At 48.3% G+C, this 25,333-nt stretch overlaps 1 protein-coding gene across 2 annotated transcripts in view; it reads left to right on the top strand.

Annotated features, from left to right (window-relative positions):
* Window positions 1-23,088, top strand: part of LOC144104613 (uncharacterized) — a 97,339-nt gene extending 74,251 nt beyond the window's left edge. Inside the window, exons 1-4 of one of the 2 annotated variants that reach the window (XM_077637727.1) lie at window positions 7,810-7,865; window positions 17,062-17,146; window positions 19,277-19,442; window positions 22,606-23,088. In XM_077637727.1, the coding sequence (XP_077493853.1) occupies window positions 19,291-19,442; window positions 22,606-22,933 (480 nt within the window). In that variant the 5' untranslated portion in view covers window positions 7,810-7,865; window positions 17,062-17,146; window positions 19,277-19,290 and the 3' untranslated portion in view covers window positions 22,934-23,088. Of the gene's footprint in view, window positions 1-7,809; window positions 7,866-17,061; window positions 17,147-19,276; window positions 19,443-22,605 lie in introns of those variants that run through there. The other variant, XM_077637726.1, reaches the window with a different exon arrangement.
* Window positions 23,089-25,333: the final 2,245 nt, after the last annotated feature.

Here is a 25,333-nt window from a genome sequence, read left to right as displayed (position 1 = left end):
TAGTACATACTAGCTGAAGAAGACGATGATGTGCAATGCACAGCGTGAGAGTGCGTTGCAGTTTAACACGAAGTGTGATCGTCTGCGGCGATAGTATAGTGCTCCCGTGCAGTGGCCAGCGAAGCTGATCTGTTTGTGCTGCCATGGGTTCAAATCCCCGTCGCGGCAATATTTATTTCATTTATTTCTTTATTATGGTTTGACCAAGGTCACCCTCAAGGTCAAGCTTTACACAAACTCAGTGAGCCTGTTAGGCCTTGTGAAGTAGTGCTTTTGCGTTAAAATGATGACAACATATCACACCACGTGTTATGGTGAAGTGAGACACAAACAGCAAAAGCCCGCAAGGATAAGGATGTGGCCAGTAGCATAGACTAAGCATCATGGAAATTTTATGCACCTGCAGTAACCGCTTAGTGATGGTTATTCTCTTACCACAATGTTGCACCGATAAGCCCCTCACAGGTTCAATCATTTACAAATATGCCAAGTTCCCTGGCCACCCCTATGCACCGTTGCACGACAGGATGTTGGTTGTTCCTGACAGCAAAATGAATCAAACTGCCAAAAGCCGGAGGGAGAGTAAAATTTTTATGCGTCCACATACTAAGTGTCGCACCGCGAAGAAAAAATCGAGAAAAAATTTTCGTGGCTTAACCACTCTCCCTTGTTCAGGCTCAAATTTCGCAAAGGGGTGGCATGTGGCTCTCAGTTATGTTCTGCAGTATGTTTAGATAGGGAAGTTGATTCGGTCACAGGTATTGATTAAAGCCACATCACCTGCGGAAATGACAAACTAAAGCAAGCTTTCACAGCAATGGTGCAGGTGGGTAGTGCAATCTCGCACCCAGTTTGTATAACACATGACGTCACAAGAGGCCAACAAATGATGTCATGAATGCTGTCATGAAACCTATCATGTGTGCATGGAATGGCTAAACTAGTGACTGAAAGTGGTAAAGTCAATCATTATGTATCTGAATAGACAAAAAACAAGCTCGAATGATCTTCCTTCAGCAAACGCAAAGCGACTATCAATGGGCGTGCAGCTTATGACATCCCTCAAGCAAGGTGAACGAACGCAGGCTTGGGAAGATCGAAACGCTGAGTAACAGCAGCTGCTGCTTCGTTAGAGGTTGCAAGCACTACCAAAGTATCGGAGCCTTGGCTTCGCTCGTTTGTGGCACACATCTGAAACACTACTTCTTTAATAACATTGACGCACCACTGCTTCCATATTTTAGCAAGCAGTCTGCTTTTTTTTGTGGGCCCTTGGCTACAGTTGGGCTGAACAGTTTGAGCCTGCACTATAATCATAATACTTCTTTTAAAATTCTCTTGCGGTCTCCAACTGCCCCCTCACATTATTCTCAAGCAACTGGGTTTAAATAGTCATTTTTCCATCATACTGTCATTCCTACTAGTGTGATAAAAAAGCCATTCTTTTTTTTCACACTTATTACAACCCACTCAGTTACATGCGGACCTGAAACATGCGCATCCAACACATGCAGGTGCGCGTGTGTTGCAGTGGGTGTTGTCACGGGGTGAAGGCAGAAGGTGGCATCATACAGCTATCACTATCACATTTACGTGACAAAGGCGTGGGAAATCTAGCAGTTTAATCTGGCACGCCATTCCATCCTCCTGTAACTGCACAGTTTCCCTTCGTAGTACCTAGCTTTTTCCATGCCTCATTCCAGAATCAACATCCTGAAAAGGCGATACACCTGGGTGGTGTACCTTATGCATTACTTGGAGACAGCTTTCTGTGGCTATGCAGTGGAAGCTGACCCCAAGTATGGCAACATCAAAATGCAGGGTAGCGGTCAAACTTCAGCTGACTTGTGATCGCTGGAGAACGGGCAGTAGGCGCAGCAGTGCTTTCCCTTTGGACCCCGGGGGTGCATACGCTGCCTGTGCTTGTCCAGAAGGTCCAACGTGGTGAACAGCTCATAACATATCCGGCAGGAGAATAATTGGACAAGAGGACCACTTTTAACCCCTGAGGGCAAATAGACCAGGAAACAGAGAACCTCCGAAGGATGCAAACTTAACACAGAATTCACTCTTCATTTTGCCACAGTGTACACTCTCACTGTCAACCATTAAGAGTGCTGGACAAGAGACCAGACAAAGCTTTCCCAACAGCCATGTCCCTTTTTCTCCAGTTTGTATTGTACTATAGCCAGCTGTAACTGAAGTCTGCAGTACACATTCTGCTCATATTCATGACTACCACACTTTTTTCCCTAGAACAAGGAAACAGTCCATTGTTAAGGCCCTTTCGTCATTACCTAAACAAAAAGCTGGTCACAACAAAATTAAAGATGCGGAAATTATCATGTCCTCACAAGCTTAACTCTACTAGACAATAAAAATAATGGCTTTAATTACTGTTTTCATTGGTTAGTCGAATAATAAACAATGGGATACTCTTGTCAACATTTTTTATAAGGTGAAAGCCTTTAATGGCTCACACTCGCGGTGACCGTCCGTTACATCACCACCTAGGTCACATGGCCTTGTCACGTGATCACAACCTGCCAACTGAACTGTGAGCAAACTGCCCACTGGCTTTCCCCTTCACGCAGTTAAGAGATAAGTGCCTCCAACGAATTTTGAACTTTTATCCCACTTTATCATCAAGTGTTACCACTGTATATTACCAATGAGCAAAGCATCGTACACATACAATTCATCCTGGCAATTACACTGTATCGGTAATAGATTGGTTTCGTTTTGTGGGGTTTAACGTCCCAAAGCGACTCACACTATGTGGGACGCCATAGTGGAGGGCTCCGAATAATTTTGACCACCTGGGGTTCTTCCACGTACACTGACAATGCACAGTAGACAGGCCCCCAGCATTTCGCCTACATCGAAATACGACCGCCACGGCCAGGATTGAAACGTTGCCACCGCCCGCATCATTCTACAAGCTGGCTCGGGCTTCTAGAAGACTCTCACAGGAGCCGCCTCGATGATGTACGGTCAGTTTCCTGAATCATCAAAAAAATAAAGGTTATTTAAGCCGGCAGGCCTTTGCGAAAAACAAGTGTTTAATGCACAGCAGCACTGAAATGCCAGATCTAAAAGTTTCTGCTTACAATGCAGCAGGCACACAGACTTCAATGGTGCCTTGAGTATTTAATTTTAGTATTTGACCAGTAACACAATAAACTCAACTCCAAAATTATGAAGCCACACTTATTTTGGTGGCAACACTCTTTTTACCACGCTTACCACAGTGAAACTCGCGCCACTGACTGGACGCTGCCGTTGTGGTTTTGCTGCTCCCCATACCAGGCCCATCAAGTAAAACTTCTATTTCGTATAGACTCATGCGAAAGCCACACATGGCCGTGAGACTACATGCCGTGAGACATGCCATTGGATTCACTTAAAACTGCAGTGAACTAGAAGTGTTGGGCTAGTTCACTGTACTTCAAAACAATGCTCACTTGTGGTGGTGGTGGTGGTTGATACCATGAGTTATTCCGGGGGGAAAGGGACACTGGTCCCGATGTATGCTGGCCATTTAGTGGCATCACACTTGGGGACCAGGGGTGGGGTAATTTTTAGTGGTCGCCGTCGCATCGGATGAGGTCCTTGGCAGTGGGAGGGTCTTGCAGCCGCACCACCGCAGCAGCGACATCAGCTGCACTGGGAATGTGTGCAAGCACCGGGTAGGGAAAAGACAAGCTTCAAATACCTCCGTCTGGCCGTGACGCACTGAGGCAGGTGCCTAGCAGATCACTCGCTGAAGCCGTTGGGAGGGGGAGGACGGTCGAAGCGATGTAGGCTGCCGGAGGGGGTAGAGGATGTCGACAGTACTACGTCTTCACGTCGTGTTCCTCACCAGCATCCCGCAGAGTTGAAGATGGGGGCTTAACATCAGAGCCTTCACCTCGCACTAGACGGAGCGAAGGGCTAAAGGAGGATGTTCAGGCCAGTCTCCTCGAGGAATGAGAGGAGAACCCGATGCGCGAGGAGCTGGTTGCGAGCTGGGAAGAGGAGGTCGTTCTCTGTGGTTGACAGGAGACCGAGTGCCCGATATCCCAACTCAAGTCGTCGTGTGGAGAGGTCGTGGGTCGGGCATACCAGCAGAAGGTGGCCGAGTATGCTCTTGTCACCGCAGAAGGGGCAGGCCGGAGAGGGAGCCCTGCCGCAGGCGTACATCCTGGAGGGCGTCCACATACAGCAGACGCGCAAGCGGAGGAGGAGGGCTCGATCCTGCCGGGGGCAGCTAGTCCGAGAGCCGGCGGAAAGGCAGGTAGGCCGCAATCCTCCGGTCTGGGTGCAGGGCCCTTACCACCTGCATGAGGAAAGGACGGCCAAAATCATGTTGAGTCGTTGCAAAGGATACCGGGGACCCGTCGGTGTGGGCGGACTTGGCCAGATCGTTGGCCAGGTCGCAGCCTTTAACACCGGAGTGGCCCGGCACCCAATGCAGCGTGTCTGGTAGCCCGCATCCTCCAGGGTCTGCAGGCAGGCCCTAAGCAGGGAGGTAGAGACCACATTGTCATGGGGCCTGGACAGCAGCTGGAGGGCTGGCCGGGAGTCACAGAGGACCGCGACAGGACTGGGTGGGATGGTTGAGATCAGATCAGCTGCCAAGTGGAGCCCTGCCAGCTCAGCCACAGTGGAGCTGCCCGGGAAGGGCAGCCTGCAGGTCCTGGTCACGTACAGCTGCGGTGACACGAGTGAAGCTGCCGCCTGTCCTGTGGCCGGAAGCACCGAGCCATCGATGAAGAGGAGGGTGGAACCTTTGTACTCTTCCAGGAATGCAGCGGCGGTCTCTTTTGAAGGCCGCACTGGTGTGTGGCGCTTGGACGTGCCTTCAAAGTCCAGGGATATCTGCAAAGGAGGACGCGTAGGTAGAGGGGAAAGGGCTGGGTGACTGACGGGAGGGTCCAGAGACTCCACGTAAGCAGCGGAGAGCATGCTCATCCTGGAGTAGGGGCGCCCCGAGAGGCGTGCAGAGAGGGCTCCGCCGTCAGGAACATGGTGGAGCTGGTCTGTGAGGGTGATGCCTCTCTGGAGGAGAAGAAGATTGAGTGGGAAAGCCCCCGCCTCGGCTAGGGTGGCCGGGATCTGGGAGGCTCTGCGGGACACCTAGGAGGCGGCGGATCTATTTTCGCCGAGTGGTGTCAAGGTGGTTGAGCCGGGTGGCCCTGAGAGTCACCAAGGGAAGGGCATAGAGGATTGCTTACGTACCCGCTGCCTCAAACAGCCGGATGGGCCAGGTAGCCGTACAGCCATTCCCACGTGCCAGGAGGCGCTCGGCTGATCGGCCGACGCAGTCCAGGTGGAGCAGAAGGGGCTTGTCCGCTGGAATCCATGTAAGGTGGTGGTCGATGGTGAGCCTGAGGTACCTCACTTGAAGCTTTCAGGGGACGTTGGTGCCATCAATCAGCAGTGTTCGGATTTTTGGTGTGGCACATGCACCTCGGGGATGGCCGAAGAGTGCTTCCGATTTGGTGGCAAAGAGCACCAGGCCTTTGGAAGCCAGGAAATGCTGTACCTCGTTGAGGGCTCGCTGGAGGGCCTGCCTGGCAGAGGTGATGTGCCTCCGGGAGGCACGGACCTAGAGGGTGATGTCGTCTGCATAGAGAGAGCAGAAGACCCTGTGGCGATGACCCTGCTGAATGGCGTTCGGGAGGCAGGCCATGGCAAGGTTGAACAGGAAGGGGCTAAGTACAGAGCCCTGAGTGACCCTGATGGAGAAGGGGCAGGGAGAGCTTAGGGTGCCCCCGATCCAAACCTGCATGGAGCGGTTAGAGAGAAAGGCAGTTATGAAACATCGCAACCGCCTGGTCACTCCAAGTTCGTCCAGGGCCTGCCCGATGGCGGAGTGGGGCAGGCTGTCGAATGCTGTCTGGATGTCCAGGAGGACCAGAAGGGCGACGTTCCTTGCTGCTTGGCCTCCTCCAGGCAGGAGACCGCGTCAGCGATGGAGTCTGCAGTGCAGCGGTGCCTGTGGAAGCGCGTCTGACAATCGGAGAAAAAGCCACTGGCGCTGGCTATCCAGAAGAGGCGTTCGAGGGCCACAAACTCCATGGACTTGCAGGCCGCTGAGGTCAGCGAGACAGGCCGGTAGGAGGAGAGAGTTTTGGGGGGTTTCCTGGCCTTCCGGATCGGGACCACGATTGCCGTGGACCAGCACTCTGGCAAGCTGCTGCTGTCCCAGATGCTGTTGAAGGTGTCCAAGAGGCAGGGTTTCTCAGGAGCGCCCAGGTTCCGCAGCATGTGCAAGGTGTGCCCGTCTACCCCTGGGGTGCTCTTCCTCTTAGAGCGGTGAAGGGCTCGGTGGAGCTCGTGAGGGGTGATGGGAGCATCACACAAGGCTGCAATAGAACCGGTTATGCCAGCCGGAGGGGGTGGTCGTCTGGGGTAGGGCTGGGTAGGGTGGACCCAGTGCAGGGATGGAACTCATAAGGCTCGCCATGGAGAAGTGGTCGGCCAGCTGCTGGGCCAAGGCCTGGTAGGCAAGAGGGGTCCCAGTGGACATTGTGGGGGGACATAGACTGAGGCCACCGACGTGTCTGTGCAGCCGAGGCGGACATAGATGGCACAGACTTCCAGTGGGCCCATGTCCGGGGAGGCCACATCCAGGACGGTGTGTGGCAGGTTGCTCCGCACGTAGACAGCTGCGCGGGGCCTGTCCTGTGGGTGGGAGATGTCCAGGCAGGGGGCTGCACTACGGGTCTGGAGTGAGCAGCTGGAACAACCTGTGTAGCCATGAAGGCGGGCGGCATCGAATGGGACACGGGTCTCCTGCAATGCAAGCTCATCAAAATTAAACGTGCCCTGCAGCAAGAGGTACTTGAGGTCAGCATGGCGCGCCCGCAGTGAATTAAAATTCCACTGAAGGACGTGCGGCCTGGCCCCAAAACCTTTAAGGCTGGCCATGACTGCCGTTATATAGTAGGGCTCTCTCCAGCGAGAGCTGCCTCGCACAGCTTGCGAGCCCCTGAATTAGGGGGGAGCTGTGGCAGGAGGGATTGGACGCCGAGCCGCAAGGCAACAGTCACCGTCTGCTGAGTGTCCTGGGCAGGGGTCCGGGTAGGGGCTGGGACCTGGGCAGCAGGGCGGGGGCACCGTGACTGCAGCTGAGCACCCCAGTAACCCTGTTTGTCGCGGACCCTGGTTCCCTGTTGGGCTGCTGCTGTTGGCGGAGCTCGGCCATAACTGCGCAACGGGCTCCAGGGTTGGCAGTCCTTCGAAGGGCAGTGGTGACCTGGCTCTGCTCCTTCCAGCGGGGGCAGGTGTGATCCGATGCGCGATGGCTCCCTCCGCAGTGGAGACATCTAGGGACTTCGGCCGTGCAGTCCCTGCGGTGGTGGGGGCCACTGCAGAAGGTGCAGCGCTGAGGCCTCGTGCAGGAAGCAGCTACGTGGTTGTAGCGACAACTGCAGGGGCCGGGCCATGAGGGGGCGAACCCGGAACAGCATCCCGGCGATCTGGACTTGGTCCGGGGGTGCTTCCCCAATCGTGACAGCGTGGTCCTGGCCATCCTTCGCAGTCATCAAGGGAATGGGAAGAGAGGAAGGAAATTTCGGATTCATTTAGCTCACTTGGGAACTGGGTGCCCGTCCTCCCGAGACAGTTTATGTCCAAATAAAAAAGAAAATTGAGGCTGTAGTTAGCACACATGTTCAAATCAATGAAATAAAATATTATTATATAGTATTATTACCAGGTATATAAATGAGCTTGAGTTGCTAAAAATTTGCAGATATTATGGACATTTAGTGTTGCCCCTTTTTGAGTGCAATCAACGTCAGCTACGGGCCTAGCAGGTAGAGATTAAAAATGGCGGCGCCCAGGCGCCGTTTCAACTCGAAGCTGCAGCACTCGAAGTGAGTGCGGTTCGATTGTTTTCGTTGTGGTTTTTACTCTATGCTACGCCTGAGTAGTAATTGCGCATACTAGGGGTATGCGTGCAGGTGGATGTGATTGTTATCTTTGTCACTGTCTAGAACACTCAGGTTTGTGATGCCAAATTGATACATTTCGCTTACTTGCGCTCTGCTGCGCCATGCGTTATTAGTTTTCGAGAAGTTCTCACTCTTTGAATTCAATCTGCACTTCCGTCTTTCAGGAAACTAACCACGCAGCAACGATGCAACTGTGCGGCGAGTTATCAGTTCTTGGTCTTTTATCTTCGACGCCGACGAAGATACCAAAGAACACGTTCCTTTTGTTTAGTCCGAGCAAGCCAGTTCCAAGGATGACATGAACAGCGACGGGTTTGATAATGCACTGGCTGGCGCGTCGAAGAATGAGAGGCCTCTGCTGTGCACCGGTTGTGCTTGAAAACTGGCCTGAACCGCGTACACGCCTATGCGTGGCATCGATTCCTAATTAGCGGTTCGAGCCTTTAAGAATCATACTTAAAAAAAAGCCGAGTGGTTGTGTTCTGCTCACAGATGGTACTCGCATTTGATTCCGGATCGATAATACCAGCGTGTTAACGTTTTAATCACTTCCACTGTAACAGAATGGAGTGTGTGATAAAAAGGCTCTTACTGTATCGACCGACACGCGCTTTGCATGTGTATTAATTTTTTTCTTTCACTGTGGTGTTGAATAAATGGGGTAGTGTGTAGCTATAGCTGTTTCCTAGCCAGCTGTGATTTGTTATTGCCTTTCACTTTCTACCTGCTGCAGCATTCATTTCTTGCAGTAGGTTTAAAAAGGAAGAGAACGGTGTATTTCTTACTTATGAGTGATATGTGGGCCGTCTTCTTGCGTGAGCAAGCTCAAAGAGAGTTTGTCAAATCCGTCCATTTGACATGCATGACATCACGATGTTAATTCTTTGCTGCTTCTGTCATTTCGATTCAGGTGATGTGGGAGTGTGCATGCATTCAGGTGGTGTGGGGGTGTGCATGCATGCACACTCGGGGGTGCAGTGACTGCTTCAGCTGTTTCGTTGATCTTGATAAAGGTTCAAGATGTGAAGATGTGGCAGGAATTAACGTAGTCAACTGAAAAGACCAATGTGAGCAATCTGTAAAAAGGTATGATCGTAACATATTTAGCAAGAAAGCTGCTTTGAGATAAAAAGCACCAATTTAGTGTACACTTCAAACTTAAACATTTCTTGCTTGTAACTGCATGTGGTGCCCTGCTGGGGGACGAGCTGGCACGTGGCCGCCTCCTTTGTGGTCATTTACTTGGACATGACACTCAGCGGCACCCTCAGCGGCACCCTCAGCGGCAGGCCCATATCGGCCCTGTGGATGTTTTGCCTTGGGAGTGCACAGTTGCTGCGTGCTGTGCAACGTGGCTAGTTATTATTGTGATGCATCATGGCTTGAGCTCACGTTCCAGCTCACAGGCATGTCTGTTGGAAGAGTTGGAGTGTACTCAAAAAGCTCTGATGGCAAACCCCAATATATCGCTTGTAGATGTGTCTTTCTGGTTTACATTGTTTTTTCATTGTGGCCTTTGTGACTCTGAACCAGTGCACTTTCATGCTCAGTGAGCCAGGAACGTGCTCTTATAGAGCACGGAATTTTGCCTTCAGTCTGACTTTTTCTGAAACTATCATATGACCACGCTTTTGTCTTGAAAAACATCGTGTTTGACCTAGCGGGTTTTGCAGATGAGGTAACTTGTGCCATGTAGTTGTTATCCAAGTTGCCAAATAAATTTCCACAGATTAGCAACAGTGCAAGTAATTCCAAAGCGTGTTTTAAGTTGCATGTGGTGCTTACCCTGGACAAGATTATTTCTTTTCTTAATTATGAAAGTTTGCTGTAATGAGATTAGACTTAATAACTGTGGAAATACATTCAACCGCACCTGTTTTATTCAGCGTATCTGACAGATGCAGTTTTTGCAATATTATATTCAGTTTCTCGGTGATCGAACCACACAATTTGCGTAAGCGCATTATTTGTGCTGTTTATTGTCTCATACAGTGAGTATGCACCTCATGGCCTGGTTGGTTTATATTTATTTATACTTACAAAATGCAAACCCTGTTTGCTTTAGAGGAGAGCGCTAACACCATCTCTGCATCTCATTTTAGTGACATAGTGGCTACAAATATCCTTCTAGTAAGGGGTGCAAACCCCAATGGCAGGGCATGCATCTGTGTCTCATCTAAAAGTTTAGTGCAGGGATAATGTTCGTGAGGCAACAAATACAGTGTTACTCATAGAAATCGGCTGATCTGGGGTTACGAAAACAGCAAGATCTCAAATTTACTTGTGCAGAAACAAAAAAATGCTCAGTTATATGATTTGCCGGAAATCGTCTACATGGAGACTTAAACCTCAGTAAAACAGCAAGTTGGTACATACTTGAACAAAAACAGTATAGGAACAGGTACAAGAAAGGAGAAGACAGGACAGGTGCTGACTAGCAACCGAAGGTTTATTGAAAAAGGAACACATAAAATATACTCTCTTCACAACCAAGAGCGCGCATGAGCTTCGCCAACAACACTGATAAGCTGACAGCTTCAGTCATGGCGATCGAGGTACAATAGTTCACAGTCATGAACGAGGACGGATGCGGTGCTTACTCTTGTCTCACAGTTTTTGTGAATATGAAATGCTTCGCTGATTTCTCTAGTTAGTTTATCTTTGTGATGGTACAAGATCTTAGTATTGTTAAAAAGTGGAGTACATAGTTCTTCAGTAGGCCTTGAGGTGTTACGATGACATTCTTTATAGTGCAGGGCTAGGGCTAGAAACCCTTGCTCAGTTACCATTCTGGGCATTCCAAGATAGTCAAACATGGTATAGCTGTTTCGTGTTTAGGTTCTGCGATTAGCAAGTCGTGTGCATTTTATGAGTCAGAGTTTTAATCAACAGCTTGAGAGGCTGAGGTCAGCAGGCTTTCGTGATGAGGCTATAATACTTGCATGCAGTGAGATAATTAAAAAGATCAAATCATTTTGTAGGCACGAGCCACCAGAACCTTCAAGTAAAGAGAAAAATAAAATTCCTGTCTTGCCCTATGTTCACCAGTTGTCCCACCGTTTAAAGCAGGTAGGCCACAGATATGGGGTTGATGTACTTTTTTCTGCACTTATTAAGCTGGAAAAAATTTGTGCCATGGTGGATATGGAAGTCAGTGAAGAAGAACAAAAAAGTGCAAAAACGAAAAAAGCGTGCCAAGTAAATCATGACTTGAAGCTCGTCCCTTATGCCAAAGGGTGTGGTGTATAGTGTTCCCTTCACGTGCGGGACGAGCTATATAGGCCAGACGGGAAGGTGCCTGAATACCCGCCTACATGAGTACAGCACTTCTTTGGAATTGGCCCCTTCCTCAAACCTAGCCCGGCACTACAAAGAATGTCGTCATAGCACCTCAAGGCCTTGTGAAGAACCATGCACTCCACTTTTTAACGATACTAAGGTCTTGTACCATCACAAAGATAAACTAACTAGAGAAATCAGCAAAGCATTTCATATTCACAAAAACCACGAAACATGCGTAAGCACCCCATCTGTCCTCGTTCATGACTGTGAACTATTGTATCTCGATCACCATGACTGAAGTTGTCAGCGTATCAGTGTTGTTGTTGCAGCTCATGTGTGCGCTTAGTTGTGAAGAGAGTATAATTTGTGTTCCTTTTCAATAAACCTTCAGCTTCTAGTCAGCGCCTGTCCCGTCGTCTTCTTTCTTGTCCCTGTTCCTGTGCTGTTTTAAGGCGATAGCCTTTAATGGCTCATACTCACGTCCATCCGTTACATTTCAGGTCACGTGACCTAGGTCATGTGATCTCTCTGCCACATTCGCGCCAGTTGCTCTTCTCCTCTGTCATGAAATGAATTCTAACGCGGAAAATTCAAATCAGTGCAACGAGTCGCAAACGGCTTTCGCCTTCCCGCAGTTGAAGAGATATCCAAGTGCCTCCAACGAATTTTTTGTTCAAGGGTTAAACCTGCAAACAAAGGTTTCGTAACAATTCATAAAACCCCCAATACCTCAGAAGTTGTCCTTTATGGGGCACGTTTCTTTTGTGAAAGGTCTTATTTTTTCTTTCACTTTACCAGCATTCAACATAAACAAAGAGCAAGCCTTGTTTTATGGAATACTGTTTAACGAATGCAGCTAGAATGTTTTCCACCATTGGGTCGTCAGTGTCAGCATGCATATTATAGCTGAGTTGTGGAATTAAAATCGGGTACAATGTTCAGTTCTCAGACAGTACGGCTGCCGCTGCCACTGCTGGCTGTATGCACCTCATAGCTCTGTGTGCAGTTAAGGTAACGAGTGTAACAGCATTGAAGTTCTTATTGTTTGGTAAGGTATGTTTGTGTGATGTGCCTACTTGAAGTGTCAGCACACTGCCTAGCTGCTCTGGCAAGGAAGCCTAACACATGGAGGATAGCTTGAAGTTAGCGGCCATCTGCCCATGTCCACAAATGCTTCTATACAGTTTAGTCATGTCAGCTGGTAATTCTTCGCCTAGAAAATAGCTATGCTAGCTGTTTAAATCCTAAGCAATCCTAGCTAGCTGTTGTCGGCATTTAACTGTCAAGTTACACGATGTTGTATTTCAAGTATTGTGTGTTCCACCCTTTATAATCTCTTCTGTTACAATTTGTTGTTTAATAAGCACCAGTTTCACTGTTTTGCTACCTTTACGCATGCAAGGCAGAATCTTTTCACCTTTATAAGCTTGCATATTACTTATTACTATTTATTTTAAGGATCTGATGCATGCATTTTCATTTGACCGGATGCTGGAAAGGAGTGCCTTCATCCAACGCTTATGTGCAGGGGTGGTCAAAAGTTCCCAGGCCGCTCCGACCAAGCCAGAAGCGTTTGCTCTCCGCTGTCGCGGCGCTGCCATCGCATGCGGGCCTGGGCGCGCACCGGCTTCGAGAGCGCACGCTGAGAGAGCTTGAGTCCCTCTTTCTTTCTTGCTCCCCTTGATAACAAAGCCGCAAACTAGCTAGTGCGGCGTGTGCTCTCACGGTTTGACATCGAACTGCGCTTCGATTGAGCGCGCGGCTTAGAAAACGAAAATTTCCAAGAGAGTAACGCAGAATGCTGGCGGGTATACTTCGTTAGACTTCGTGTGCTTCTCCTGCCTTCCTGCTTCCTGGCGCACGATACCATGCGTTTGCGTTCACACGAGCTGGTTTGCGGGCTCTGTGAGCCATCTGATTGACTTCTCACACGCCATATTCTTACACCTTTGTTTTATTTTCTGGAAATTCGCTACATACGGACGTGGTGAGAGCCTGGAGTCCGGAATGTTCGCTTATGATGCCGAGGAATTCACGCTTGCTGCCACGTTGCCTGCGCTTTGTCCTGAGCTGTATGTTAATGAGTGAGTTTAATTAGACCCTCTGTGCAGGCAACACAGCTGGAGTCGCCGTGTGCTGAAGCCGCTATAGAACCTGCTGTGGGTGCTTTTGCGAAATCTTTCGTGCGCTCCCATGCAGTACGCTCGATCTATCACTGCTACTTTTTCGACGCCCATGCTGGTCCCTCTCTGCTTACGAGACGGGAAAAAGGACTCATGCAACGTGTCAACAAAATAGGTACTCATTGTGTACGAGGCTCATCATGCGTGTCATATGGCCAGTTAAGGTGTTGACACTACGCATGATGTTCTTGCAACTGTTCTGCAACATTGCTTGCTTGTCGTGTGATGTCAACATTGATTCTTCATCGGAGAAGAGGGAAATGTGGCTGCGCTGTGAGCACCTGCCTGTGCCTGGATGCCTTTGCTTTTGGTGTCGCAGTAGCGCTGCCATGCTATCGGCACTAAAGCCTATGGTGCTCCACACAAGGGAAAGAACGAATGATTTGACTCTCCTGCTACAATCTTACGCATCTCTAGAGCATGGACAAGGGGCCGTAATCATACGTGTGACGTCGCTGCAAGAAAACTGCTTACACTTCTGCATAGGAATAGACAGCGATAAAGGGGCCTAGGACTTAATTTTTTTTTCTATCTCAAAGATAGCTTTCCTGTATGTAAGATATTTCAGCCATCGGTCCTACCCTTCATGCACCTGTCCTGGCTGTTCCGAACAGCGTTACGGCAGTTATCTGCCACAGTGGTGCATATCTAAAGCTCTCATTTCGAAGTGCCTTTCATTTCGAGCTTGACGGCGGTACTTAATTTTCTTCGTTAGGAGCAACGAATCAGATTAAACGTGAGCGCCGCATTGCTAGTCATTCACCTTCTGTCGGTGCTTCGAGATGTAGGTGCTATCTTTTCGACAGCGAAATAAGTTTGATGCTTCGGCCGTTGTGTATTCTTTGCTGTGCAATACAAGGGTGACAACGCAGAAGTGCAAGCAAAACTACTGCAGCGACGCCGTGTTTGCGTTTATCGCCTGTAGTCCATATGCACCGGATGCGTCAGATTGGCTTCAGAAGGGTGAAAAGATTTGCTCCATGACATGAACAGAGCGTGCCATGTTCGAACGCCGAGAGTTTGACAGCGCGAGCGCAACACCAACCGCGAATACAGCTAAGCCAAGGCAGAGAGTCACAGCACACCAGCTATTTCTCCCCCCCCCAGTTAAGAATCAATGCGGACATCACGCAACAAGCATGCAAAGAGAGCAAGAGAATGAGAACACCACGCACAATCTAACACCGTAATTGGCCATGTGATGGCGGGTAGTGAAGCTTATACCCTTTGAGCGCTTATTACCTCACCTTGTGGCACATGAGTTCGTTTCTCCGTCTCGTGCTCTTGAGCACAGAGAGACTCGCTCAAGCGGCGAAAGCGTTGCTGTAATAGATCGAACATTCTGCACAGGAGCGTACGAAATACTTAGCCAAAGCGTCAACAACATATGCCAGCTGCTCCAGCACCGCAGCTGCTTTTCCAGCGTTACGTGCGCGGAGGCTCCTAATTCACTTAACACACAGCTTAGGACAGAACACTGCAACATTGCGGTGAACAAGAATTCTTCCAGAACAATAGCGAACATGCCGGACTCTGACCAAGTTTATGTTGCCAATGTTCAGGGAATAAAAAGGAAATTAAAAAAAACAGCACTTCAAAAGTCACGCAGATACCTTAGAGAGCCGCTACAGAGTTCATGTGAAGGTAAACGCATGGTATCATACGTCAGGAAGCCGAAAAGTACGGAGAAGCACACGGAGTCCAACTAGTTATTGCCGCCAGCACAGTGCCTTACTTTCCGAAAAACTGCAATTTTCCGTGATGCAGCGCACCATGCTGGGGGCCTTGCTCTCTACCACAGTGGAATTCGAAGAGCGAAAAGTCAAGGCACACGCCACTCTAGTTTTTTCGCAGCTTCGTTATCAAGGAGAGCAAGAGGTGGAGAGAATTTCACGCCCTTTCTGCACGCACCCTCGAAGCCGGCGACAGCAGCGCTGCGACAGCGGAGAGCAATCGCTCCTGGCTCGGTCGGAGCGGCCTGGGAACTTTTGACCACCCACGTACATGGTGCACAGCCCTGTTACTTTGCAGGCCATGCAGGCACATCAAGACCTAAAGCCTGTTTCACATGCAAGCAAACCGCTCGCGAATTCCACCGAAGCGGCGAATACACCCTCTCTCAAGCGGCGGAAGAAGCTCCAGCGGCTGGAGTGGCGAGGTTCGGGCAAGTTAGAAATTTTGGCGGCGGCGACGTAGCAGCACCGCATTTCAACCAATGACTGCCCGGTGTTGCCACGCGAGTTTGTACGCCGCACGTACGAACTTTTGTTTAAAAAGTAAATTGTATAAAGTGCTGTTTAATGCTTAAAACGCAAGAATTATATTTATTTAAATAAACTGTGAAAAGGTGTTTCAGTTTTTACCCTTTATTCTCATCTTGTGCTATCTTGTTTTTGTGCGAACTTTCGTCCCACTTTTAGTATTGGAATTTGCGTATATTGTGGTGTTTTTTTAGTGTTTCCACATTTTTTTCTCAGAAATTGTCATTATTGTGTTTTGTGTGCCCCCTCTGTGTGATACCCTCTCCGAGAGGGCCTTTAGGGTATCTGAATAAATAAATAAATAAATATAAGTGATCAGACGGTATCCACCTTCCTATGCACTACAACACCTCACTCATTGATCACTTAAGTATGCAAGTGTTGTAGAAAAAAGTTCAGTGATGTTCACCCTGCAGGCATAATCGAGTGAGTGACAGATAGGGTAAGTAGTGTCAAGAGAGATGCATTCGCCCTTCAGCAAACAAGCATGTTTACTCCTGTTTTATCTTCTCATCTTGTTTTTCTTCCTCATAGTCTTATCCAGCGCTGTTGGTTCTGGATTTTTTTTGTCAGGCCTGAGTTTTGAGATGTACTCGCAATATGTACTTTAGCTGATGTGTGCAATCTGGAAGCTCGTGCAAGCACAAAGAGAAGACATCTGCTGGGTGTATGGATATCTACTAACCATGTCAATGGGTGTCTTGTTGTGAAAGTTTATTCAGACCTCCTGCTACGTGCAGCAGATTTTCTCTCGGTTTTCACATGGTGCAAGAAGCTGACATTGCACTCAGAAAGGAAGTGTTTATTGTGGTCGTATTTTTTTGTAATGATAGCATTTGCATGACTTCTGTCTATTAGCTTTGTATATCAGATAGCTTTGTTAGTGCTGTCTGTTAACTTTGCATGTTGTCACTGTTTATTGCAATTTTCTGTTTTGATTGCTTTGCTATCTTTTGCCGATGACTGTCCACCCAAGCAGATGCACAGTTACGATGCATGCAAGATAATCGATGGTTCTTGGAGAGTAATGGATTAGATTCCAAGAGAAAGCAAGTGTAGCAGTGGCTGGCGGAAAGTTACGTGGGTGGATGAGATTAAGAAGTTTGGGGGGATAAGGTGGCTGCAGCTGGCATAGGACAGGGTTAATTGGAGAGATATGGGATAGGAGTTGGCCTTAAGTGGGCATGGTAAGACTGATGAGGATGTATCTTTACTTGCGAGATTGGAGGGTTGGGTGGTGTTTGTTCTTAAATTGTGCTCTTAAAATGTCTATGCTGCCTGAGTGTGTTCTGGCATATAAGTTCCTGGGGACAGTCTTCTCTGCTTATGAATTATTACTTGATGTAGGGTCCACTCTGACATGGGTTTATATATCTGCTCTTTAATTTGCAGGCCATCCGACTGCTGCGTGGGACAACATTCGCTTGAGAGGCTGAGCATGTCCCACTGCAGGAAAAAGGCACTTCATTGATCTCCAGTTAGCATTGTCATGCAGCTGCCCCGTTCACTACACTTTATTTTACGTTGTCCGTCATAATCTCTTCTTCACATTATCTGTCCTGTTAAGCCCTATTTTCTCCTCTTGATTACAGATAGAGTATCAGTAGCTCTTATTTGCTCTCTAACTCATGCTGATCTGAACTGCGATTACTATTTTCTGAACCTCTTGTATGGCAGTAGTATTACGAACTGAAATTTTCTGTCTTTAGAGAGGGATTACCATTTTGTTTGCGTGCTGTATGGTATGAATATTGAGAACTGACATTTTGTTTATCACTATAATGATTGTTTTTAGTCTTGGGCATGTGCAGTTTTATTGTTACATGCACTTTAGATGTTATTTGGTGTCTCTGTTGGTTCACATTTCAGGCATGGTTTTGAACTTGGCGGTTGACTCCTTTGAAAATGCATTTTACTCCCTTTTCTAATGTTGCATGTGCTGCCTTGATCTTGTATGAGAGAGTCATGTCACCTTTCCTTGGAGGGTCACTCAGACTTTCGTAGAGATTTAGGAGGCTATGGGAGTTACAACACTGCAAAGGACGATGGATGAAAGGAAAAGGAAAGACAACATTCTCTTTTGTCTCTTGTCTTTTGGGCTGTTGTAACTATGCCATGTACGAACCAACTAGCCCAACTTTCCGTTCGTGAGAGTTGCCGGACTCTCACTTCAGCGACCATCTCGCACTTTCATGATAGGCAGGTAACTATTGTTGAGTGTTGGCTGGTACTTGTGAAGGAGTTAGGTGATGCTCTCCTCAGAAGTTATCTGACTGTTTCATGACTGTTAGTTCAGTCGGAGTTCTGCTACCCCTCTCATGATGGTCTTTGTGGATACCATGAAGGAGGATGCACAACTGTTGTCTAAATGTTTGCATTTTACTCGTTCAACCAGGAGAGGGTCATGGCACTTTTTCTCTTAAAAAGGGACCCTTAAACTCTCCCAAAAATGGTTAGCATGCATGGCAAATCTGTATTTCTGATAAATAATTTAGAGTGTATGTTTCTGTTCGAGGACCATAGTTTTTTAGTTTTATTCACCTTGTGCACAGGAACTACTTCCATATCGCTAAGCCAGTTTAACCATGAAACTAGTAATTGCACACCCCTTCCTTGAATCTGTACTTTGCAGAAGTTCTGTGCTGACAATGTGCAGGCAAGCTTTGTACATGAAATTTCGTGGCAACATTCGGCAGGGTTTTCTTGCAATGTCTTTATTGCTGTTACTCAGATGTTACTAGAAGACTTGAAAGGAATTAAAAAATGAGCGGCCAGACAGAGATGTCGGAAGCCTGAGGTTATACCATACGTGCACGGAGTGTCGTACAACTTCAAAAAAGCTGTTGAAGCGTGTATAATAGTCCTAGCCTTATCGACTCCATAAAAGGATGCGATGTGTACGTACGCTTGCTTATATCCAGCAAATCATCTGAGGCACTTGGCTGTGGAAAAGAACCCTACAGTTGGTATTTCATTTGCACTGTCAGCAACATGGGGAAAATCCCACTGACAGGCAAAACGTCTTTTGTAACACGGACTTGATTTGTGCTTTTCTCAGTTTGCATTGTACAGGCTGTGCATATGTGTACATATGTGTAATACGAAAAGAAAATGACTGTTTGATGTAAAGCAAGTCCCATTTGTGTAGTTTTCTGTGCTCGTTTATGTAGCACTTTGCAAATAGGGATAAAGGCATGCTATTTGTAACAGCATGTAGCCTTGCTGCTATTGTTATAACTAATATGTGATATGCAGGGATATGTCTTGCTGCCAAACAACACAGAGCGAAAAGCAGGAGCAAGGCAGGTGGAAAACTATTGCACTTTGTCTCTTGCCTTGTGCTTGTGATGTCTATGCTGTGTTGAAAGCTCTGTTGCAGGAAATGGTGGTTTGGGCTGGTTGGATGTAGTTGATCTTGAAAACAAAAACCAGCTCACACAGACAAAGGAGAGGGGTAGACACTACAAGCACTGTAGATACCACAAGCGATGTAGACACTACAGCGCTTGTAGTGTCTACCATTCTCCCTGGTTCTTTTGACTAAGCTGAAAGTTCTGCAGAGTAATAGTTTCCCTGACGATGTGTTCTCTTTTCTGTTTGCTGTCAGAGGTTGAAAATGGGATGTCAATCCTGGGCGTGATGTTCTCCTGCGAGGCATGCAGCCAGCTGTTCTCTACGCGAGACTCTCTGGGCAAGCACCGGCAGCGCGAGCACCCCCAGGGGCCACCGGGAAGGCACTGCTGTATCTACTGCCCTTTCTCCAGCGATGACAAGTAAGCCAGCATCTGATCACTGTTGCCAGCGCGTTATGCATGCCTCCAGCTACATAGGTTTTACAGCTACATAGGCAGTTCTAGAATGAGAGATGGGAGATGCAAGATAAAAATTGGAGGAGGCTTAAGCTTTGCCTTTAAGAGTGGAATGTGACAGCGTGTGGCAGCACTGCTAGGGAGTCCACGGAACGCCATCGCCCGTTCGGCGTGACGCCTTGCCCGTTAGACAAATCGCTCTGCTACGTACGGTGAAACGGACGCGCGGAGCGGCAAACCACGTAGAAGCGCTGCCAGGCGCCTTGCCGAAACGCGCGGGACTCAAGCTGCAGTCGTAGTTCGTTGGCACATTGTTCTCGACAAACCCGATGCCACGAACGCCAGCATAGCTTCCGCGCGGAACAAACGGGCAGCAAGCCGCAAGCTTCGTGTTGAACGCGCCTTGGATGTGCTGCGTTGTTCACCACTCACGGCGTGATTCCTGTGTGCCCACACGGCCCCAGTGCACCCGAACGAGAACGAGACCAGTGGGAGGGGATAATTTTGGCCTTCAAATGAGCCAGAGGTCAAACCTCTTACAGGGCGCTTCGGGTGTCCACCGATATATGGGAGTCAGTTACTATGCCATTTCCTTTCCTAAAAACCGGTTCGGGTGTCCACCAATATATGTGAGACAGTTACTGCACCATTTCCTTTTCAATTTTGTTGGGGCAGTGGCTACATTTCGCTCAGGAGGGATTTTTTGCTCATGGTCCATTAAAAACTGCAGTTGCAAATGAATGGAGTGGCATTTCAAATTGCTCGCATGCTCCCACTCCCCCCACCAACATCACAGCCCAAGTCCATCCAGATAACATTCCTTCTGGCACGAAGGATAGTGTAGAACTCAGTTATGAAATATAACACAGCCAGCACTTTTTATCCCGAAGAAGGTCCCATCTATAGCTGTTGATGTGGAAAGTTTGGAAGTATGTAAATTAGGTATGTGTAAAGTGGTTTGGGCATGGAGTAATTTCGGAAGTTGTGTACTTTGACCAGCAGTCCTGGACATTGCCACTTTACTCCATTACTGCTTCCTAACGGTAAGCATTTCATAACTTGAAATGACCGCGCTATTAATGACACATTATGCAAAGGCCATTCTTATTATTCAAAAAAGTTTAGAAATTTTTGGTGTTTGTTAGTGGTTGAAGCTTTCATTTGCTAAGCCCAGAAGCTGTTAATTGGTTCTAGTGATGTCCAAAAGGCTTTTTTTTTTCATCCAGGTCCAATGTGCATTGTGTATCATGTTCGTCTTGTCTAAATAGCTTTGGTGTCTGTTTGTGTCTCCATGCTACAAATAGTTTTGAGGCCTTTATAGTCCAGCTGAGCTTGTGAGAATTTGTTTATCAAGGCATAGTATGCAAGAAACCAGTCTTAAATAAAGACATTATAAAAGAACTTGTGAAAGTGGTATATAGGTTACTGGTGATAACTTCAACAATTTCAAGTTAAATGGTGGTTAACTGTGGAAGTGGCCTGTCAAAAATTATTTTTAGATGCTCTGTGAAAACTCAAATTACCCTCAGCTATGGTGACATTTTGGGTTTCATTGAAGATTTAGTCATTGACCAAGTTGGGCTGTAGTAGGACATTTTGGAACCTTTATGACATTTTGGAACCTTTATGGGTTCTGAAACATTGTACAAGAGCTTGACTTATGAGTGCCGATCTTGTATCCAACTTCCATTTCCTGAACAGACGAATTTTCATTCAATCTCAGTCCTTGAATAAATGGGACATTCTGTGCCACAACAAGGAACAGAGCTAAGTGGGACCGAAAGCACGCATGGGCTTCCAAGTTGCTTTCTTAACCTCAGCAGTATGGCCTCTTCTGTAGTCAGGAATAGGAGTGTGCCCACGGGACAGCACACTGGGGTAGCACCTTTGTGGATGATTGGGCTTGTGAGGGACAGTGGAATAGTGTTCCATTTAAAGACAACGTCTAGTAGCCATTGCAGGGTCGCAGAATTCAGCGACCCTGAATCCATAGCCGTCGTGTCTTCCTTGCTTCAGGCAGTCCTTAGTTCCCCTACACATCAGCACCACAGCAAGTGGTACATTGCAGTCCTCATTTTTAAGCACGAAATGCTTTCAGCTCCTTTTCTGCCGCCGCGGTGGCTGAGTGGTTATGGCGCTCGGCTGCTGGCCCGAAAGACGCGGGTTCGATCCCGGCCGCGGCGGTCGAATTTCGATGGAGGCGAAATTCTAGAGGCCCGTGTGCTGTGCGATGTCAGTGCACGTTAAAGAACCCCAGGTGGTCGAAATTTCCGGAGCCCTTCACTACGGCGTCTCTCATAGCCTGAGTCGCTTTGGGACGTTAAACCCCCATAAACCATAAACCAAACCAGTTCCTGTTCTCGGAAAACTGAAGCGAACACTATCCGGGAGTCATGTGAACCGAAAGGAGGACAAGACGCCAAACCTGAAGTGAACTTCGCGAAATTTTCCGCCCAAATGGTATGCAGCTTGGCGCACTCTGAAGGAACTGGCTTGCCCTTTCAGGTGCTCTGAAATCACGGCGAATATCTGTATTGCTGATAGCAGCGTGTAGCGCAGTGCATGCTACAGCTATCCCATCACCTCATCTCTCGCAAGCCGCGACTCTCGCCAGCGTGGAAGTGGCATAGATGTTAAGGTTGCATTTGTGTGTGCGCTAACTTGGGGTTAAACAAGAAACAGACATGGGGCATGCTTAAATAAAGCGAGGACGACAAAAATGAGGTGTTTGGTTAGAGGTGCGTGCTCTTGGGCCCCAGCGGCACTGCAGCTATATTATGGTTGTGTCTGGTTGGGGTGAGACCTTAAATGAGGTTCAGTTTTGACTAAGGACACAGTAAGCTTACAAGCCAGTGCCAATGACTGATGAGCGCATAAGTCTCTGGCTTCTGTGCTTGAGCGAAGTCGGTAACAGAAGCCAAGGCCTATTTCAAGAATGCAGCTAGCACCATCCATAGCCCATCCGAGAGAGTGCTACGCCGGTACTGCAAAGCATTTCTTGCTTACTTATACCCTCGACGACTTGAGAGACTGCAGGTTTTTTTGTCATTAATCTGTTTGTCATCAGTGGTGATGCCAGTGCCCAGTGTAACCACTGCCCTCCTTTCTTTATCCACATCCGACGCAGGGCCAATGTCACCAGACACCAGAGAACGCACACAGGCGAGCGGCCCTTCGTGTGCGAATTCTGCAAGAAAGCATTCACGCAGCTGGAGAATCTTAACCGGCACTTGGTGGTCCACACGGGGGAGAGGCCGTACAAATGCGCCGACTGCGACCAGCGCTTCGCAGATGCGTCTAACCTGGCTCGTCACCGCAAGTTGCACACGACGGGTGATGGGTACCCATCATCACCGCACGTGTGTCCCGATTGCGGAAGGGTGTATGCCTACAGGCGTCACTTTACCAGGCACCTGCAGACCCACATTGCTAAGAAACCCTTCGCCTACTTTTGAAGTGGAAAGAAGCTTTCGCAGAGTGGCCACACAATGCACCACGAGAGAGAGGCTCACGGGGGACAGTAACTTTCCGCTGAGGAAGAAGACTTGCAGGCAAACTAGAAATGAAGATTATTTTATATTTGTATTAAAGTTCGTACATATACTGCCAACTGTGCGTCTCCGAGGCAATAGTTTGATACAAGTAAAGAAAGAAGCGGCTTTTCCCCAACAAAGGACCCCCTTCCAGCTAATGGCGTCGGCTGAATCTCATGAACCTGCTAGCATTACAATGCAGCTGGTAGTGGCAGACGAAAGGGGATAGTCTCCTTCTTGCATTATCACGCTGCTCACGCTAGCAGGTTTGTGGAAATCACCTGATGTCATTGGCTGGATGGGGCTAGAAGAGAACGACCACTTCTACTGTAGCACAAATCTAAAATGATGCAATATCACCTAAACTTCCATCATATTATTTATCAACCAGGGTAAGCCATTTAAAATCAAATAGTGCTATAGAAAATCAACATAAACCATGTAAGACCAGGGATAATTCGCAATTAGCCCCAAGCTGAACCGCCCGCAATTTTTTTCCCTCTTTGCGAACTGCAATCATTTCCCCAGCTGCTCCACGATCTCCTCAGTCATCACGTCCTCCTGCTGCATAACCTCGAGAATATTGTCACAAATGGGTTGCAAAATCAGGAGGCTAGGCACAGGCCGCAAGGAATCAAGCAGTGTCCAGCTGCAAAGAGAACGCACGATTCACTTCTTCTTTGTCGTCAAGGCGCCGCCCGGGGACACCTGGCGGCAATATCTTTGTTTCATTACACGGAACTTGGCGAAATTCCCAATCTCTAGCAAATTTCGAGAAGGTCCCACACTTTTAACCTCCACGTAGTGTCACGAAGCCCTCACTAAAGCTTTGTCTAAAACCAACAGAGACTCAAAATTACCTGAAACTCATGTGCCAGGCAATTGTCAGCAGGAAATTCCTGCTCAATCTCAATCTCAGGAATCTCAGTTTGATCTCGGGAAATTCCTGCTGACGATGCCTTTGCTAGCGAGGTCTGGCATTATCCAAGGTGCTGCCGTGGTGACTGAGTAGTTGTGGTGCTCGGCTGCTAACCCAAAAGACGCGGGTTAAATCCCGGCAGCGGCGGACACATTTCAATAGGGGTGAAGTTTCAGAGGCTTGTGTGCTGCGCGATGTCGGTGCACGTTGAAGAACCCAAGCTGGTAGATACTATCTGGAGCCCTCCACTACGGTGTCCTTCATAGCCTGCGTCGTTTTGGGACGTCAAACACCATAAACCACACCGCACCATACCAAATGCAAGTTCAATCTCAGGCATTCACCCTACAAGGGTAGCTTATTGTGGCTGTCAGTCCCTTTGCTGCCATGGTCCTTTGAAGCCGGTGACTGACGTGTCCATCATCCCAGAACTGCTGCCAGTTGTTGGAACTCATAAGTGGCGTGGACAGGGTCTGGAGCAGGAATGAGGAGTTGCGGTCGGTGTTTAGGGGGAAACTAGAGAAACTATTTATACAGGATATTAACATTTTGAGTGTATTGAGACAAAGGGTCGGAGACCGGGAAGGCAAGCTGCCTCTTTTTTTAGGGGGGAACACACTGCTCCACTCAAACAGGGCGTTGATGTCCGAAAGGCGGTGGCGTCCTTCCCGCACCTGGCCCCTGCCCTCGCAGTCACTCTACACCATTCCGCACCAGGCGCCGGAACCACAGCTGCCTGTCCTCTAGGCTGCAGGATTCCCGGAACGGAAGTCGGCCTACAGTGGCATCCACGTGCCGCTCTCGCAACTCGATCAGGATAGTTTCTTAATCAACTAAAAACAGCAGAAAGATGGAGAAACACACAGGACGACGCTGGACTGTCAACTGAATTTAGTTCAGTGAAGATCGCAGTGTTCACCGAGGGGGTACTTTTTTGACGGTCGATTTCCATTTAGTTTCATTTGCCCCACTTATGACATAGTACAATTGCAGTCGTGTTCACCAACTAAATTTTTTTGTGCGGTAGCTCTACTAAACGCATTTTATGATTTTTGTGCGTATGTACGTACGTCGTTCACAGATCTATCTAGAGTGCTCGAACTCTGTGCCGTCTGCGCTCTGCAGTGCGCAGAGCGACATCTAGCGGTGGCGCCTGGTTCGAGATGCTGCTCAGACCATACTCACAGATTCGCTATCTCGATCCAGGCTCTGCCGCTATACGTCGCTCTGCGTACTGCAGAGCGCAGAGGAGACGGATTTCGAGCGCTCTAGATAGGTCTGTGGACGACTGTATGCCCCTGAAGCCTGCTTTGTGGCAGACGGCCCACCGGGTTGTGGACAACCTGCTAGGTGTGTACACCTGACATCACAAGACGGCACTGAAGGCCTTCAGGCTAAATGCC

Source organism: Amblyomma americanum, chromosome 9, assembly GCF_052857255.1.
Source record: "Amblyomma americanum isolate KBUSLIRL-KWMA chromosome 9, ASM5285725v1, whole genome shotgun sequence".
Lineage (NCBI taxonomy): Eukaryota > Metazoa > Arthropoda > Arachnida > Ixodida > Ixodidae > Amblyomma > Amblyomma americanum.
Note: the sequence above shows the minus strand (reverse complement) of the source record. Positions and strands in the feature narration are given on the sequence as shown.